The following is a 17,586-nucleotide window of genomic DNA, read 5'->3' on the forward strand; positions in this document are numbered from 1 at the left end:
TTCAGAGCAATTTATTAAGTAACAAAATTTGCATTTAACAGATCAAGCCAATAGGTGTTCTAATTCAAATAGTCCTTTCTGTCCAATGATGCATGTGGCTACAGATGACTCATAACTGCTGTTCTTCTTTTCTCTTCCTGAGCCTTCCTGAAATCTGTGTCAAGTATTTGCATGTTGCTTTTTTTTTGCCTGCAGCCAAGTGTACTTCTGGTGCTTTGGTTTCCTGAGCTTGTTACCTGTCTGTCAATGTTTACATTAACTGTCAACTGTGATCATGAACCCATGGTCATGAGTCGGCACAGCATTTCCTTGCCACATAAACAATCTGTCTGTCAATGTGGTTCTCATTAACTTGCACCACTTCCTCAGACATCTAAAACAACCTTTCATTTACTAGGGAGTCATGCAATCTGAAATATACATTGAAAGGAATACATAACATTATATAAAGTATTGAAAGTATAAAGAGATATAGAAAGGTCTACTTTTTGTGCGACTAACGACCAAATCTGGATCCATGCTTTGTGATCCATTGCTCAGTTGCTGATTAACTAGATGAACCAGATGGCTTTAATTAAGTTTGAAAGGGAAATTTGCAGGAAAGGCTGACAATTTGAAATGATTAATGACACATAAACTTCACTCCTGGCAGCAGAGCCCATTTCCCAGACAGAGTGTTTGATGTGATATCCATTTGGGGCGCCACAGTGGCTCAGTGGTTAGCACTACTGCCTCACAGCACCAGGGTCCCTGGTTCAATTCTAGCCTCGGGTGACTGTCTGTGTGGAGTTTGCACATTCTCCCCGTGTCTGCGTGGGTTTCCTTTGGGTGCTCCGGTTTCCTCCCACAGTCCAAAGATGTGTGGGTCAGGTGAATTGGCCATGCTAAATTGCCCGTTGTGTTCGGTGCATTAGTTGGAGGGAAATGGGTCTGGGTGGGTTACTCTTCGGACAGTCAGTGTGGACTTGTTGGGCCAAAGAGCCTGTTTCCACACTGTAGGGAACTTAATTTAATATCTGTGTTGTATCATTTGCTATGTTAAATAGCCAATATGATTGATAGTTACTGCCTGCTTATATTTGCAAAGAATAAGTAGTGTTAAAACAAGTGGTAAAGTTTGCCGTAAGAAAATCTTTGAACTGTGTAATTTCCTATAGATCTATTAATAAAGTTTATGCCGTGTAAGCATTGTTAATTGACAAGAAGGCATACACATACACCTTTACAGCTGCTTAAATAGTTTATACCTGCTTTAATGACAGTAATTGATACGTATACATTCACAGTTCTGTTCACTTATGTTAAAAACTCCAATGTATTTCTGAAATGTGATGCTTTCAGAAAACGCAAGATACCAAATGTTCAGTTATCGATGCATTGCAACCAGACCAGCACCTTGAGAATCTACTGCCAGAAGATGAAAAAAGAGAAGGTACACTTCAACTTCATTTCTTCAAGGAAATAATGCTGTAACCATAAGGAGTTATTAGCTATAACGTTACATATCATTTTCCTTCCACATTGACCAATGGAAAAAAAATCACTTAGCTATCACTGGAACCTTTATGTTCTGAACAGAAGTATTCCTCATACATTGTAAATTTTCCTAAAATTGAAGTGACAGAGAGAAATCTGCTAGAGATCTTACATTTGTTTTTCTGCTTTCATTCCCCTCTATCCATTCAGTGACTCTGGTAGTGTAGTGAGTAACATACCTGCCTTTGAGACAGAACTCTGGATTGGAGTCCCACTCCAGGTCTTGAAGGCTGGGGAAAGTGTGTTTATGGGGTGGCTAATCAAGTTGCCTATCAACTTGTAATCCTTCCAGCATATGTCAGTGGCAAGCAATGAAATTGGGAGAGATTCCTAGTTAGCCATGATTTGGAAAGAAATTGGGGCCTCTACCAACACTATCCAAAGCTCTCGGCTAAAAACATGGATGTATGTTGCCATAGCAACTTGCACTCTTTGATGGGGGCTCATTGACTAAGTTGGCTGGATGGATGGTCTGGATTAACATGGTTTGATACCTGTTCCTGCTGGTGTGGATTTGGGATGCAGCTCCATATCTTATCAATTTTGGAAATCGCTGGACCTACCTTTGAAGATATAGTAGTCCATTTGACAAATGTTGGGTGGAGGGGTGAAATGCAAACATTTTCATTCTGTACCCATTTTGTATGGCATCATATGGTCAGATCTTCACTGGTGAGTGGGGAATTGAAATTCTGAATTTGCGTCATTGTAAAGTAATCTATACTTTGCAACCACTGAAATGGTTGTTAGCAGTATCTGTGTCTATTATCACCGGGACACCATCCTAGCAAGAATGTGACCCCCATCTTTGTTCCATGCCAATCCTCTCTAGGCGCCTCTTGGTCTAGATGCCATGATTGTCTTCATCCTGGAGCCAATTACAGTCCCAGTTGTGCCTACTATTCAGATCTCTTGAAAGTCTGACCTTCACCAACCTAAGACCACATGAAGTATGTTATTGCTTCAGGCTCCCTTGCTAAGCATTGTTCTGAATGGCCCCAAATGGGGTTATGGCTAGGGGATGCATGAAGATGGCAGGGAAGTGGCAGCAGCACCTCCCACCCTTCACTCCCCACCTCTGCCCACTAAGATTCAACATTTAATGGTTGCATTAACCACTTTAAAAGTAATTGTAAACTTAAGATATTGTCTGAAACAAAATTGGGAGAGATTCCTGGTTAGCCATGCATTGGAAAGAAATTGGGGCCTCTACCATCACTATCCAAAGCTCTCAGCTAAAAACATGGATGTATGTTGTCATAGCAACTTGCACTCCTTGATAGAGGCTCATTGACTAAAATATTTTATACTTGCTTTAATAACAGTAATTGATACATATAAAACACAAAACATTCACGGTTCTGTTCACTTATGTTAAAAACTCCAATGTATTTCTGAAATGTGATACTTTCAGAAAACGCATGATACCAAATGTTCAGTTATCGATGCATTGCAACTAGACCAGCACAAATAGGGATTGAGAGTCAGATGTTAAGAGCTTAGAGCACATGATAATTTTAATACTGGTGTACCTAAAAAGTAAATTTTAGGTGCAAATTTTACTCTGTCACATCCAGAAATGTACCATTATGCATTTCTTTTGTTTACAGAGTTACGTTTTAGCAAGTAACCTACTGCTTTTATCACCAAATTCTCTATTTCTTTTCTCTTAGCTTGTTCTGATGAACATGAGACTACGTCACCAACACAGGATGAAATTTCGAAGACAAAATTTATATCTTTTGATATTTCTTATTCTGAGCAAGCAGCAATTTTGCGAAACAGTGTACAGTATAAAAAGCTCCCCAAGAAGAGAAATGATGATGGGACTTTGCCTGTAAGTCATTTTAATTATTTATCTCGACGCATTCTGAAATCAACTTGAACAAAGTTTATGTGCTAACCTATTTTATACTGAAAGCTGAGAGAACTGAATAATTAGTCAACAAAATGCTTCCATTTTGCACCATATTCACAATATGATCACTCTCTTGTGGGTATATTTTGTCTGGTGAGGTATGAGTAGGTATTGTTTACTTATGTATCTTAATCGTGTCTGTTTTAACAAGTTTGTATATACATTTTGTAAATTTGAAAATTATCAAGCTCTGTAGACAGTCATTTAAACAAAAAGGAAAAGCTAAGGGAGAGTAAGGTACTCTTCATCATCACATTCAGTCAATATTCGGGCAATGCAATGCAACTTGGGGTGAATTCTCCAGCAACATCTTATTTCTGAGATTAAATGCTATACTCATATTTTCAAAGCAATACAGAAGGTGCAAGAATAAACTAGGAGTAACAAGGATAGGTGACCTCTCGGTACAGGACATGAAAAAAATTCACACTTTGGCACTAATTGAACTAACAGCTCTGTTTGATGTCTTGGATTTGGAAGTGAAGCGACACAAAACAGTGAAAACAAAAACGTATGGTAAGTGTTGAGTGCACTCTCTTAAACCTTTGCCAATGATGTACTTGATGGAAAGTAATGGTATTGTGATATATAGAACGATAGAGTCACACAACACAGAAACAAATCCTTAGTGCCAACTTGTCCGTGCCAACCAGACCTCCCAATCTGACCTCGTCTCATTTGTCAGCATCTGGCCCATATCTCTCTGAGCCTTTCCTTTTCAGATACCTATCCTTTTAAATGTTGTAATTGTACCAGCCTCCACCAGTTCCTCTGGCAGCTTGTTCCATACACACTCCACCCTCTGCATGAAAATGTTACCCCTCAGGTCCTTTTCCCTCCTAAGTCTATGCCCTCTTGTTTTGGACACCCCTACCCTAGAAAAAAAGACCCTGGCTATTCACCCTATACATGCCCCTCATGATTTTATAAACCTCTATAAGGTCACCACTCAGTTTGTAACAAAACACTTCATCATATTAATGATTAATGAAATCTATAGTGTTCATCATGATTAACATTAGCTGGCTGAGATTTTTGTAGCACAGTGGTCGTGTCCCACTTCTGTGCCAGAAGGCTTGAGTTCAAGAGCCACCTGATTCATTGGTGTGTCATAACATGCCTGAACAAGCTGATTAAAATCCCTAAACTTGGCTGGTTAGGAAAATCTTAAGCAGTTTATTTTTAGCCTATCTGAACAAAAGCTTCATTTAATAACTGGGAAGGTAAGATTTTTACTGAAGGTAGCTTCTCCCCTTTGCCATCTGCAGCTATATGGATAGTTTTCCAGTGCAATTGTAAAGCTGGCCACTTAGAACACTCATAATCGAGTCTCCTTGAGATTCTGCCTTCCTCCTCCTCTTCTGTTCAATAAAGATTACCCTGTGTGAAGGATCCCGGATAACATAAGAACATAAGAAATAGGAGCAAGAGTAAGCCATCTTATCCCTTGAGCTTGCTCCTCAATTCAATAAGATCATGGCTGATCTTTTTGTGGACTCAGCTCCACTTATTTGCCCTTTCACCATAACCCTTTATTACTTTACTGTTCAAACATCTGTCTGTCTTTGCCTTAAAAACATTCAATGAGGTAGGGAATTCACTGGGTAGGGAATTCCACAGAATCTCAATCCTTTTGCTGAATATGTTCCACCTCAAGTCAGTTCTAAATCTGCTCCCCATTTTTTTTGAGGCTGTGCCCTCTAGTCCTCATTTCATCCGCTGGTAGAAAAATTCTCCCTGCTTCTATCTTATCTATTCCCTTCATAATTCATATGTTGCCCCATCATTTTTCTAACTTCCAATGAGCATAGTCCCAGTTTACCCAATCTCTCCTTATAAGTTAACTTTCTCAATTCCTGAATCAACCTAGTGAACCTCCTCTGCATCCATCCAGTGCCAGTACATCCTTTCACAAGTAAGGAGACCAAAATGTACTCCATGTGTAGTCTCACCAGCACACTCTATAGCTGCAGTATAACATCCCTGTTTTTAAACTCCATCCCTTGAGCAGTGAAGGAAAATATTCCATTTACCTTCTTAATCATGTACCGCACCTGCAAACCAATTTTTTATGATTCATGCACAAGGACACCCAAGTCCCTCTGCATAGCAGAGTGCTGCAACTTTTCACCTTTTAAATAATAGTCCATTTTGATGTTATTCCTACCAAAATGGATGACCTCACCAACATTATACTTCATCTGCCAGACTTCTTTAACCTGTTCATATCCCTCTGTAGACTTTCAGTGTCCTCTGCACACTCTGCTCTACCACTCATCTCAATGTAATCTGAGAACTTTGACACACTACACTTGGTCTCCCAACTCCAAATTATCTATGTAAACTGTAAACAATTGCAGTCCCAACACTGATTCCTGAGGCACACACTAGTCACTGATTGTCAACCAGGTAAACCTCAAGCTTAGTGCTCAAAATACTTAGATTTCAAATTAATAGTGTACAGAACCATTCACAAATTGGAGAATGGCAGAACCATAGGAGGGAGCTTCTAATCATTACACCAGGACTGCTGGACTAATCCACCTTTTCTTTATGCGCAGATAATAAAATTTTCGGTGTCCCACTCACACATCTTATTGAAAATGATCAGAGGATTGATCCCAACACTAAAGTTCCATTGTTCCTTAAAGAGGTGAGCCCTTTTGTTTTATTATCATAGAAATTTCAGGAAAGAAAGAGACAAATAAAAAATTCGAGAAGCAGAATTTATAAGTTCCAATCATTTGAAGGCAGGATGGAAGGTAAAATCAAGTGGGTGGACTTCCACTGCCTCTGCCCTAAAGTTTAAAGGGGGGAAGGGAGGGAGGCGAGGTGGGTATGTGGGAGGGTGGTTTGTTTCCCCTTGAGGCAATGAGTGTCTTGAAGTGGGTGAATTAACATATTACCTGTGGCAGAGAGAGGCCCACATTCTGTAGGAAGCATAGCAGTTTTAGTTGCACAGGCAAGTGTCAAGTAAGGTATCTCTTTTGCATTATCGCTGGACTCATCAGAGACAGTTCCCCCACATTACCTATCCTGGCACCCCTTGCCCTGTAAGGTCATTCCCCAATTTGGCCACTTGAACTACTCCCCCGACTCCCACTCCTTGGTGAAAGCACCAATCCTGGGTTCCTTGGCATGGTAAGACTGCCATGTTTAGCAGCATTCACCTCATACCTTGCCACTATTGGGACTATAGAGCTTCAGGTAACTGATTGACGGGCTGCTTTCTATACCTGAATATGTCATCTGAATAGTTAAACTGAGTTGCTTCATCCAGGTCTTGCCAGAATATGATTGGTGCAATGAGTGGCATATGGAAATTTGGCTTTTATTGCAAGGGGAATGAACATAAAACGTTTACTCAAGCTGTACAGGGCCTTGGAGCAATTGCATCTTAAATCTCTGCACAGTTTTAGTACCTCTATTTGAAAAAAAAATATTGTTTATTAGTTTAGGGATTGTTCATTTGACTCATTTCTGGAATGCAGGGCTTTTCTTAATGAAAGGAGCATGAACAGTCTCTGTCCTATACCCAGTGAGGTTTAAAAGAATGAGAGGTGATATTATTGAAGCATACATGATTCTGAGAGGACTGGAGGATTGGGAGACTAGAATTAGGGAAGCAGTTTAAGAATCAGACGTTTTCCTTGAAAGAGGAGAATTTTTTTTCTCAGGGGCCTAATATTATATGCAGCTTTATTCCCCACAAAGTAATGGAAGCTGGGTCACCGAATTTAGTCAAAGCAGAATTGAATAGATTTTTAATAGAGGACACAAGGTTTGTGGGTGACAGACAAGAAAATGGAGTTGAGACCACAATCGGAGTGAATTATTGAATGGCAGAGCATGGTTTAAAGGTCAAGAGGCCTTGTCCTGCTTTTAATTCCTATGTTCCCGTCCGACTGAGATAGGGATAGAAATCTTGTCTTAAAGCAACTAATAGTATTCCCAGCATTAAGTTGCTGTGGGTGTGCTGTTGCTGTGGGGGAGATCCCCCTCTTCAACCCTGACATTTTAACTTAAGGGGCGGGGCTTTACTATCCCATGGAATTCAATTTCAAATGTCTAGAAATACCTCAGTTGAGAATACATCCAGTAATTGAGGACCATAAAATCTCAGATTATGCTACGAATACGTTAAAATAAAGCTAGTCTGAACATTCAAAATTAACGGAGCATTAACCTGTTTAACAAAGATGGGTTAATTCATTGGCCAAAATAGCAACAGAGGACTTTTAGGTGAATGCATTATACATTATGGCCTGTTACAACACAAAACTAATTCCTTTTTCCCATAGTTGCTGAGCTGTCTGGAAGAAAATGGTTTGGAAACAGAAGGGATTCTTCGTATTTCAGGATCTGTAGCTAGAATAAAGGTACTTTAAAGAAACCGTAAATGAACTAAAACAAACTTACTGACAGGTATTTTTGGAATTATAACATTCTATTTATTTTTGAATTAATGGATTGCCTGCTTTACCTACAGAATTTACAGAAGGAGCTAGATGCAAATTTTTACCAAAAATGTTTTGACTGGAAAAATGCCCACCAAAATGATTTGGCAGGTTTATTAAAGATGTTTATCCGTGAATTGCCATATCCCTTGTTAACAGCAGAATATGTGACTGCTTTTGCAACAGTCAAAGGTATGTCCTGTTTATGTTGTTGCCATTATACTGAAGTTGTCTATCCATTTGGACAATAAATGGAGCCAGCATGGAGTTATTAAAGTCAAATCATGTTTGATTGACTTGATTGAGTTCTTTGATGAAGGACCAGAAAGGATTGTGGGTAGTGTGATTGATCTGTCTGTGGGGTTCAGAAATACAGTTGATAAAATTTTGATTAAATTTATCACTAATTTACAAATGAACTTAAAATCCATCAGATTATGGCAACATTGACAACGTGGATGCAAAATCGGCTGAAGGACAGAAGACAAAAAATGATTGTAAAAGATTGCACACAGTGAAAAGGTGGTCAAAGCAGTTTCAATAGTAATTTTGAAAATTGAATTTGATAAATAATTGAAGGAAAGAAATCTACTAGGCTATTGAGAAAGCAAATGGGAGAGCGGCTAAGTGACTAGCTCTACTAGAGACTCTACCCAAATGACCATGTTCTGTGTGACGCAAATCTTTGCGTTTTTATTTTCATTAAAAGATAAGCACGTGGCTTATTTTATCTCTTTTTAGGTTTCACCTAATGCAACAACTTTGTTTATTTTAGATATCTCTGATCAAATACAGATGATTCATGCCCTGAATCTCCTTGTGGTGATCCTTCCAGATGCATACAGAGCTACACTTAAGGTAGGATTTATTACAGCAACAAAGGATTCCCAATGTCAAAGAATTACCACCACCACAATTTATTAAGAAAAGATGACAAAAATTAATTCATTCAACCTTGAAAGGAAATGATGGAGGGTATCTTTACCCTCCATAAGAAAGGTGCAGACAAGATAAAGTCAGCATTCTGTTTTAAACAGTGCTGTATCAGTTGGATGAGGCAAACTTCGGACTATGGTCAGGTTCTTGCATAAATCTGGAGGGGTATATGAACAGATTTTTGACTTTGTAGACACAATAACTGTCGAGTTGTTTAGAAAAAGTTGAATGCTTTGATTTAGTCTTCAGGGTCCCTACATGGATAATGACGACTTGTCGATTAGTATTCCTAAAGAAGAAAGAACAAAGAACAATACAGCACAGGAACAGGCCCTTTGGCCCTCCAATCCTGTACCGACACATTTTGCCCTTCCATATTCAAACTTAACTTGTATTCACTTACAGGATCCATATCCTTCTGTTCCTTTGCTATTCATGTATTCATCCAGGTGCTTCTTGAATACTGCTATTATGTCTGCTTCCACTGCTTCCTCTAGCTTTGTGTACTAGGCACTCACCATCCTTTGTGTGAAAGACGTGCCTTGCACATCTCTTTTAAACTTCCCACCCTCGCACTTGAACTTGTGTCCCCTAGTAATTGACTCCTCCTCCCTGTGAAAAAAGCCCCATACCTTCCACTCAATCCATGCCATTCATGATCTTATCAACTTCTATCAGGTTGTCCCTTAACCTCCTGCAATCCAGTGAAAACAAATCCAGTCTATCCAACCTTTCTTCATAGCTAAAATCCCCCATCCCAGGTAACAAACTGGTAAACCTTTTCTGTACCCACTCCAAAGCATTCACATCCTCTTGGGAGTGTGGTGTCCAGAACTGTATGTTCCTCTTGTATACTGGGAAATAGAATACTGAGAGGCCTTGATAAAGTGGACGTGGAGAACATGCTTCCATTAGTGGGAGAGACGAGGACCCAAGGGCACAGGCTCAGAATGATCCTTTAGAATTGAGATGAGGAGGAATTTTGTCAGCCAGAGGGTGGTGAATCTGTGGAACCCATTTCTGCAGAAAGCTGTGGAGGTCAAGTCATTGTGTCTTTAAGACAGAGAAAGATAGGTTCTTGATTAGTAGGGGGATCAAGGGTTAAGGGGAGAAAGCAGGAGAAGGGGTTGAGAAACATTTCAGCCATGATTGAATGGTGGAACAACTCAATGGGCCAAATGACCTAATTCTGTTCCATATCTTATGGTACTATGGTATGTTTTATTGATGTTCCACACAATTGTTAAGTAAAATAATAATATTTATATTGAAACAGTATTCTTAAATGCACTGTATCATCACCAGATTTAATATTCTAATTTTAAATGCTCTGATTACAGCTTTGTCTTTTGTTTGAATCAGCTTTGAATTATGTGGGCAGACAGAAACAGAACATTTCTCCCAGCTTAGAAACAGGAATGTTAATCTTTGATGAAGGTTTCTGTCAAAATAGTGTCAAACCATTTTCATCTCTGGTCTGTTTAATGTTAGTCAGATTCCAAGAGGAGTCAACTGTACCCTATTGCCACCATGTGAGGATAGATAGATCTCCTTCCTTCGTTCTCAATCTTCTGGTTTGGTTGCAACAAAGTTTTAAGTTCCTTTTTAGAATGCGACTCTACTTTTTCCCAACTGATGTTGAGTTAACAGAAGAGAGATATAGACTTTGGCTCTTTACTAAAACTGCTGCTGAAATTGTTACTGCCTGGGCTGATCCAGTTCTGCTGCTGCTACTGCAAGAAAATAAATGTGGTTAACTAGGGCAGAATCTTATAGGGACCTGAACAATGTACGATGTAGTGAGATGTGTGGCAGTATCACATAATAAGTTTGAAGGAGCTTACCTTGATGTCAGGTGCAACATGCTGCATCTTTTCCGTATCTGCTGGATGTTGAGGTGAGATTCCCATTAAGCACAATTTAGGAGCAAATTACTGCAGATGTCTGGCATGTGTTGTTTGCTGTTATGCAGTTATTCAGTTACCATACAATGACCTGAAGCCTGAATAAGGCCTGAGTGGATGTTGATTACTATTAAAGCTTATCCAGTGTGAATCATCTCAGCTGTATCTAAGAGAGGGCCTGTTGGCAATGCACAGTCAGTAAGCTTCGCAAGGTCAGGAAGAAGACATAACATCCAGAGTGAGGTACATATGAACTGAATAGATACTTTGGGGATTTTGGAGAAGTGTGGGAACTTGGGGCAGTGTGGGTATTTGGGGCAGTGTGGGTATTTAGTACAGAGGGCAAAAAGTGATTTTTCTTGCCTTTTTGGTTCATAGTTTGTAAGGCATTTTTTAACAGGATAGATTTAAGCCTACATAATGTGGGAGCTGGTGAACCCCATTGTTCACAGTGATGGCATCTGTAGAAAGTGTTGATTGCTTGAGGATCTCCGGCTTGGAGTAGATGAACTGGAATCTGAGCTTTGAACTCTGTGACACATCAGGGAGGGGGAGAGTTACCTGGATGCTGTGTTTCAGAAGGCAGTCACACTCCTTAGATTAACTACCCTGAATTCAGTCAGTGGTCAGGGACAGGAAGGTGTGACTCCCAGTGAGGTAGGTAGAGGAATCCAGGAGGAAGGCTGAAGGAGCCTCAGCCCTTGAACTTGTCTATTAGGTTTAAGATTCATGGACAAGGATGTGTGGACAAGAGCAGGAGCAGTAAGGACAATGAGAAAACTGACCATAGCACTGTGGTACAGAGAGCCATTGAAGAGGAGAGAGAAAAGAGAATATGGTTGTAATCGGGCAGAGTATAGTTAAGGGAATAGCTGCTGTTCTCTGTGGCCAGGATTGAGAGTCTCAAAGGCTGTGTTGCCTACTTGGTACCGAGGGTTAAGATCAATTAGCCTAACATCTATTGTTGGAACAGTATTAGAATTAATGATTAAGGAAGTAATTGCAGAAGTAATTCCTGCCTCAGGCAACTGTCTGTGTGGAGTTTACACATTCTCCCCGTGTCTGCGTGGGTTTTCTCCGGTTGCTCTGGTTTCCTGTCTCAGTCCAAAGATGTGCAGGTCAGGTGAATTGGCCATGCTAAATTACCTATAGTGTTAGTCAGAGGGAAATGGATCTGGGTGGGTTATTCTGCGGAGGGTCGGTGTGGACTTGTTGGGCCAAAGGGCCTGTTTCCATACTGAAGAGAATCTAATCTAATCATCTTCCAAACATTTGGAAAATCATAATCTAATGCAAGTGGAGTTAGCATAGCTTCATGAAAGAGAAATCTTGTCTAACAAGTTAGAGTTTTTGAGGAAGTCTCAACCAGAGTTGTTAGAGGAGAACAAGTAGACATACTGTATTTGGACTTCCAGAAGGCATTCGACATCGTACTTAACAAAAGGTTAAGACATAAGAGCCTATAGTGTTGGACATAGTATATTAACATAGACAGAGAATTGGCTAATGGGCAGGAAGAATGAATGGGCATAAGACTGCTTTCTCAGCTCAGTGGGGTTCCAATGTGATCAGTGCTGGGACTGCAACTGTTTGCAATATATTAATGACTTGAAGGAATGAAGTGAATATACTATAGGCAAATTTGCAACCAACACAAAAATAGATGGAAAGGCAGGTTCTAAGAGGGTTACAAATAGCTTGCAGAGATTTTAATAGGTTAAGAAAGTTGGCAAATGGCTTATAAAATGGGAAAATGTGATGTTTTTCATTTTGGAAGGGAGAACAAAAGAACAGAATATTATTTAAATGGAGAAAATCTGCAGAAAGCTACAACAGAAAGGGACTTGGGTACTTGGCATGAAACATTGAAAGCTAGCACACAAATGCTGCAAATAATCAGGAAGGATAATGAAATGTTGGCCCTTATTTCAAGGGGATTGGAGTTTGAGAGTGGGGACGTCAGACTGGAACTGTGTACAAGGTGATGGTGAGATAACACTTGGAGTACTGTGAGCAGTTTTGGTTGCTTTATTTAAGGAAAGATAACATTGCCTTAGAAGCAGTTCAAAGGAGGTTCACTAAGATGATCTGTCATATGGAAGGGTTGTCTTGTGAGCGAAGGCTAAACAGTTTTGGAGCCTACTCATTGGAGCTTAGAAGAATGAGAGGTGATATGATTGAAACATGTCAGATTGTTAAGGAGCCTGACAGGTGAAATGCTAAGAGAGTGTTTCCCCTCATGAGTCTAGGACCATAGAGCATATCTCAGAATTAAGGGGCACCGATTTATGATTGAGATATAGAAAAATTTCTTGTCTCAGAGGGTTGAGAGTCTTTGGAACTCCTTGCCACAGAGAGCTGCAGGGGCAGAGTCTTTGTATTTATTTAAGGTTGCGATAGATTCTTTATCAGTATGGGGAAAGAGCAGGAAAGTGGGCACGAGGAACATAAGATCGGATATGATTCTGTGTGACAGAGCAGGCTTAAGAGACTGAATGGCACACTCCTACTCCTATTTCTCATGGTCTTATAGCCATAGTTGGGTCGAAGCAGAGCTCTGAAATGTAGAGAGATTGGGTGGCTGATTACATGAATCACAGAAGGTTCATATGCAGGTGCAGCAAATAATCAGGAAAACTAATAGAATGTTAATTTTTATTGCACAGGTGATTGAATGCAAGAGTAGGGATGTTACGCTTCACTTATACAGGGCATTAATGAGACCGATCTGGTGTACTGTGTACAGTGCTCTTCACTATACTTATGGGAAATGTCAACGTGTTGGAAGCAATTCAGAGAACGTTTAATAGACTGATACCTGAAATTAGTGAATTGTGTTATGAGTAAAAGCTAAACAGCTAGATCTGTTTGCTCTGGTGTTTTGAAAAGTCACGTGCACTTACTTGAAACATATAAGATCTGAAGGGGACTTGACTGGGTGATGTTGAAATGATGTTTCCTGTTGTGGGAGAATCTAGAACTAGATTAAAAATGAGTGGTTGGTGATTTGGAACAGAGATGTGGAAAGTCTTTTGTCTCTGAGTTGTGAGACTTTGGAATTCCCTTCCTCAAAAGACTATGTTTGCATATTCTTTTAAGGAAGAGGTAGATAGATTCTTGATTATCAAGGAGATGAAAGATTATTGGAGGATGCAAGAATGTAGAGCTGAGGTTAAAATCCAATCAGCCATGAACTTACAGAATTGCAGAGCAGGGTCAAGGCGCTAAGTGGATACTCTTGTTCCTTTAGGAGAAAGTGAGGACTGCAGATTCCTGAAGAAGGGCTTATGCCTGAAACGTCGATTCTCCTGTTCCTTTGATGCTGTCTGACCTGCTGCGCTTTTCCAGCAACACATTTTTAAACTCTTGTTCCTTTCCTTTGGTCAGGGGTCAGTGTTTCTGCAGTCTGGGAGTGGGTCATAGTCAGTCTTATGGCTCCATAGTTGCCAGCTTGGGGATTTGATGGAGTTTAGGCTAAAGCAGTTAGGGATATGTGCAGGCATTAGTCAAAGGTTTGGTCAATTCTCATCCAGAGCTGTCCGCTTATGGTGGTGTTGAGATTGGCCACAATCAGCCTGTCAGTTCCAACAGGGGGAAAGTGAAGTGGAAAGTGGGTGTGGGGAACACGGGATTGGGTGGCACTGGCTTGAGACGGTTCCTAAGCCTATTGATGAGGGTTAGGTTTTGCCAACTGGGTAGAAGAATTGTGAAGGGCAACTATATCTGTAAAGGGAGGATACAGTAAAGCATGGATGGTAGCAAGGGGTAATGTTGGAGGGAGATTTATCCATTGTCAGGAACATCTTAGCTTCAAGGAGAGCACAGTGGATGACCAGAAGTAACACGGTCACCTCATATGCCAGTCAGCTGTGAAAGTTTGCTTCCTGGTCAGTTATGCAACCATAAGAACATAAGTATTAAAAGCAAGAGTAGGCCATTTGGCCCCTCAAACGTGCCACACTTTTGAACAAAATCGTGACTCTCCTGCCCAGTCCTCAACTTTTTCTTTTGTGCCAACTTAGCATTGTCGTCAACTCTCGGATGTTTGAAAAATGGATCTGCCTCTTTTTAAATATTTTCAGTGATTTGGCCTCAACAAGTCAGGGTGCAGAGAGTTCCAAATATTCACGATCAACTGGGAGAAGAAATTCCTCCGTAGCCCAATTTCAAATGGGTGTACCCTTATTCTTTACTTTTGCCCCTTAGTATACAACTATCTCACGAGTGGAAACATGTTCTTAACATCTACCCTGTCAAGTTCAGAATTTTGTATGTTTCAATAAGATCACTTCTCATTCTGATAAACTCTAATGAATAAAGGCCTAACCTGCTCAGCAGACCTTGATAAGTCAACCCTTTCATTTCAGAAATACAACATAATGCCAAAGACCTGCCAGAGCCTATGGTCCACATGGACACCTCCATGCTCTGTGAAACTCTGCCATATGTTCCTCTGATCTGTGCTGTATTTTCAGTAGTCTTCTTGTTTGCTGTAACCAGACGACCCATCTTCTTCAAGCTGACTCTGATCCCCAACAGTCCTCTGAATGTCTGGCACCCACCTGTCAAAGCCTCTCTTACCTGAGATGTTCCTTTGCTGCACTCACCAGAAAGTGATTCTGTTTCTAAATTCAACCCAGGTGGGTGTAGCTGAGCTGGTGGAGAGAGGGGGAGATGATGGTCCATTTTTTGGGTCACCATATCACCATGTCTTCCGTGTCCAGTGACTGCGGCCTGTGGTTTGGATTGTGAATGCCTATAAGGAAGAACAAAATAAAACATAACTAGATTCAATAAGCTCCATAAGCACAACACACTTCCTTGCCTGGTCCTAAGCAGCCGTCTGGCATCACCTGGCTGATGTATTCTCAGTCTGCAATGTCACTGCAGCCTCACCACCAGCAATAGATCAGCCATCCATTCCCAGCAGAATGAGGACCTTGAGCTAAGACGCCCTTGCTTTACTCTCAGCAACATTAAATGTGAACTTTGCAAAAACAAGCTTATAAATTTGTGAGAAATAGTTACAAGAGAAAACTTCCATCATAATGTAATGACTTTATTAATTCATAGTGATCAGATGAAATCTTGATTCATAGTTTTTAATAATAGCTGCTTCTAATTCATGGATCAATTTTATGTGTTTAATTTTTGTGGCAAATCTGTGTTTTATTTATTTCATTGTGTTTTTAAAGTGGTAGCTTACTTCCAGCTGTAGTCTCAGGTCTCAAACTATAGGCTGGAATGTAATCAGGGCTAATCAAATGCTAAAGGAGGGCTATTCCATTGGAGCATCTTTCAGGTGAAGTATTAAACAGAGACTGTCTGTGTCTTCAAGCAGACAATTAGAGCTCACCATCCTATTCATAGAAGAGGAAGGTGTTTTCTCAGATTTTATCACCCTAACCAACAGATTATCTGATCTTACTTAGAGTAGAGTAGAGTAACTTTATTTGTTGTTTCTACCATATAGAGCTGGTATAATAAAAATGAGACAGTGTTCCCCCAGGATGAAGTTGCTACATGAACACACAGACTACATGAGAGTAAAGATATACACAGGGCAGCATAAAGTGCATAGAAAATTGCAAAATATGCAAAACAGCTCAGTAATTCCTGACAAAACAAGACAATAGCACAGTGGTGGACAGACTACAATGTAGCAATGAATGATCATTAATAAACATTGTTTCAGCAGCAATTCAAAAAGTCATCCAAACACTGGAAATGGAATAGAGTGTTAAGGAGCCTGATGGCATGGGAGAAGAAACAATTGCACAGTCTGGCTGTGAGAGACTGAATGCTCCGGTATCTTCTGTCAGATGGCAGGAAGGAGAAGAGTTTGAATGAAGGATGTGTGGGGTCGTCCACAATGCTCTTAACCTTTCGGAAGCAGCGTGTGGAGTAAATGTCTGTCATAGAGGGAAGAGAGACCCTGGTGATCCTCTCAGCTGTCCTCACTATCCGTTGTGGAGTCTTATGATCCGAGATGGTGCAATTCCCGAACCAGGCAGTGATGCAAGAGCTCAGGATACTCTCAATGAGCCCTCTGTAGAATGTGGCGAGGATGGGGAATGGGAGGTGGACTTTCCTCAACCTAAGTAGAAAGTAGAGATGCTGCTGTGCTTTCTTGGCTATGGAGCTGGTGTTGAGGGACCCGGTGAGATTCTCCACAAGGTGGATGCCAAGAAATTTCATGCTCTTCATGATCTCCACGGCTGAGCTGTTGACGTCCAGCAGAGAGTGATTGCTCCATGCCCTCCTGAAGTCAACAACCATCTCTTTCATTTTGTCCAGGTTCAGAGACAGGTTGTTGGCTCTTCACCAGTCTGTTAGCCACTGCACCTCCCCTCTGTATGCTGACTCATCATTCCTGCGAGTGAGACTATATCTCAGCATCAAGATCCAGATCCACAATGGAAACAGGTTCCAGATCAGGGGTTGCATCAGTTTGACTACAATCAGCTGGTATGCCGAACCTTAAGGGTGATGGGTAGAGTGGTCACTGTTATCGTGGACATAATGTATGAAGATTGTTTAATATGTTCTGATCATCTGTAGTTCTGGTGTTGAGGCCTATGCATGGCTTGTTCTAAGAAAACCTGAGTATGTTTTCATTACTCAGATTCCCCAAAGTCTTTTCCTTGAATATTGGGTGTTGGGGCCCATGCAGCCAAAACAACCAGCTCTCATGGTTGGATAGATACAGAAAGCACATTTCCCTTAGTTAATTTAAAATTGTATCTGTGGCTGTACTCTGGCCTGATTGGATAGATTCAGAAGAAGCAGAGAAGATGGGATGGAGTCTGCCCAGAGTACTCTTCTGTTATGGCCT

At 40.6% G+C, this 17,586-nt stretch overlaps 1 protein-coding gene across 6 annotated transcripts in view; it reads left to right on the forward strand.

Moving 5' to 3' along the window:
* arhgap40 (Rho GTPase activating protein 40) overlaps positions 1-17,586 on the forward strand; it is a 133,316-nt gene that overhangs the window by 102,860 nt on the left and 12,870 nt on the right. For all 6 annotated transcript variants that reach the window (XM_072556490.1, XM_072556491.1, XM_072556489.1 and 3 more), the window contains exons 4-10: positions 1,342-1,432; positions 3,210-3,373; positions 3,805-3,970; positions 6,016-6,107; positions 7,756-7,833; positions 7,944-8,103; positions 8,687-8,769. In XM_072556490.1, the coding sequence (XP_072412591.1) occupies positions 1,342-1,432; positions 3,210-3,373; positions 3,805-3,970; positions 6,016-6,107; positions 7,756-7,833; positions 7,944-8,103; positions 8,687-8,769 (834 nt within the window). The remainder of the gene's footprint in view (positions 1-1,341; positions 1,433-3,209; positions 3,374-3,804; positions 3,971-6,015; positions 6,108-7,755; positions 7,834-7,943; positions 8,104-8,686; positions 8,770-17,586) is intronic.

This window comes from Chiloscyllium punctatum, chromosome 37 (assembly GCF_047496795.1).
Source record: "Chiloscyllium punctatum isolate Juve2018m chromosome 37, sChiPun1.3, whole genome shotgun sequence".
Taxonomy (NCBI): Eukaryota; Metazoa; Chordata; class Chondrichthyes; order Orectolobiformes; family Hemiscylliidae; genus Chiloscyllium; species Chiloscyllium punctatum.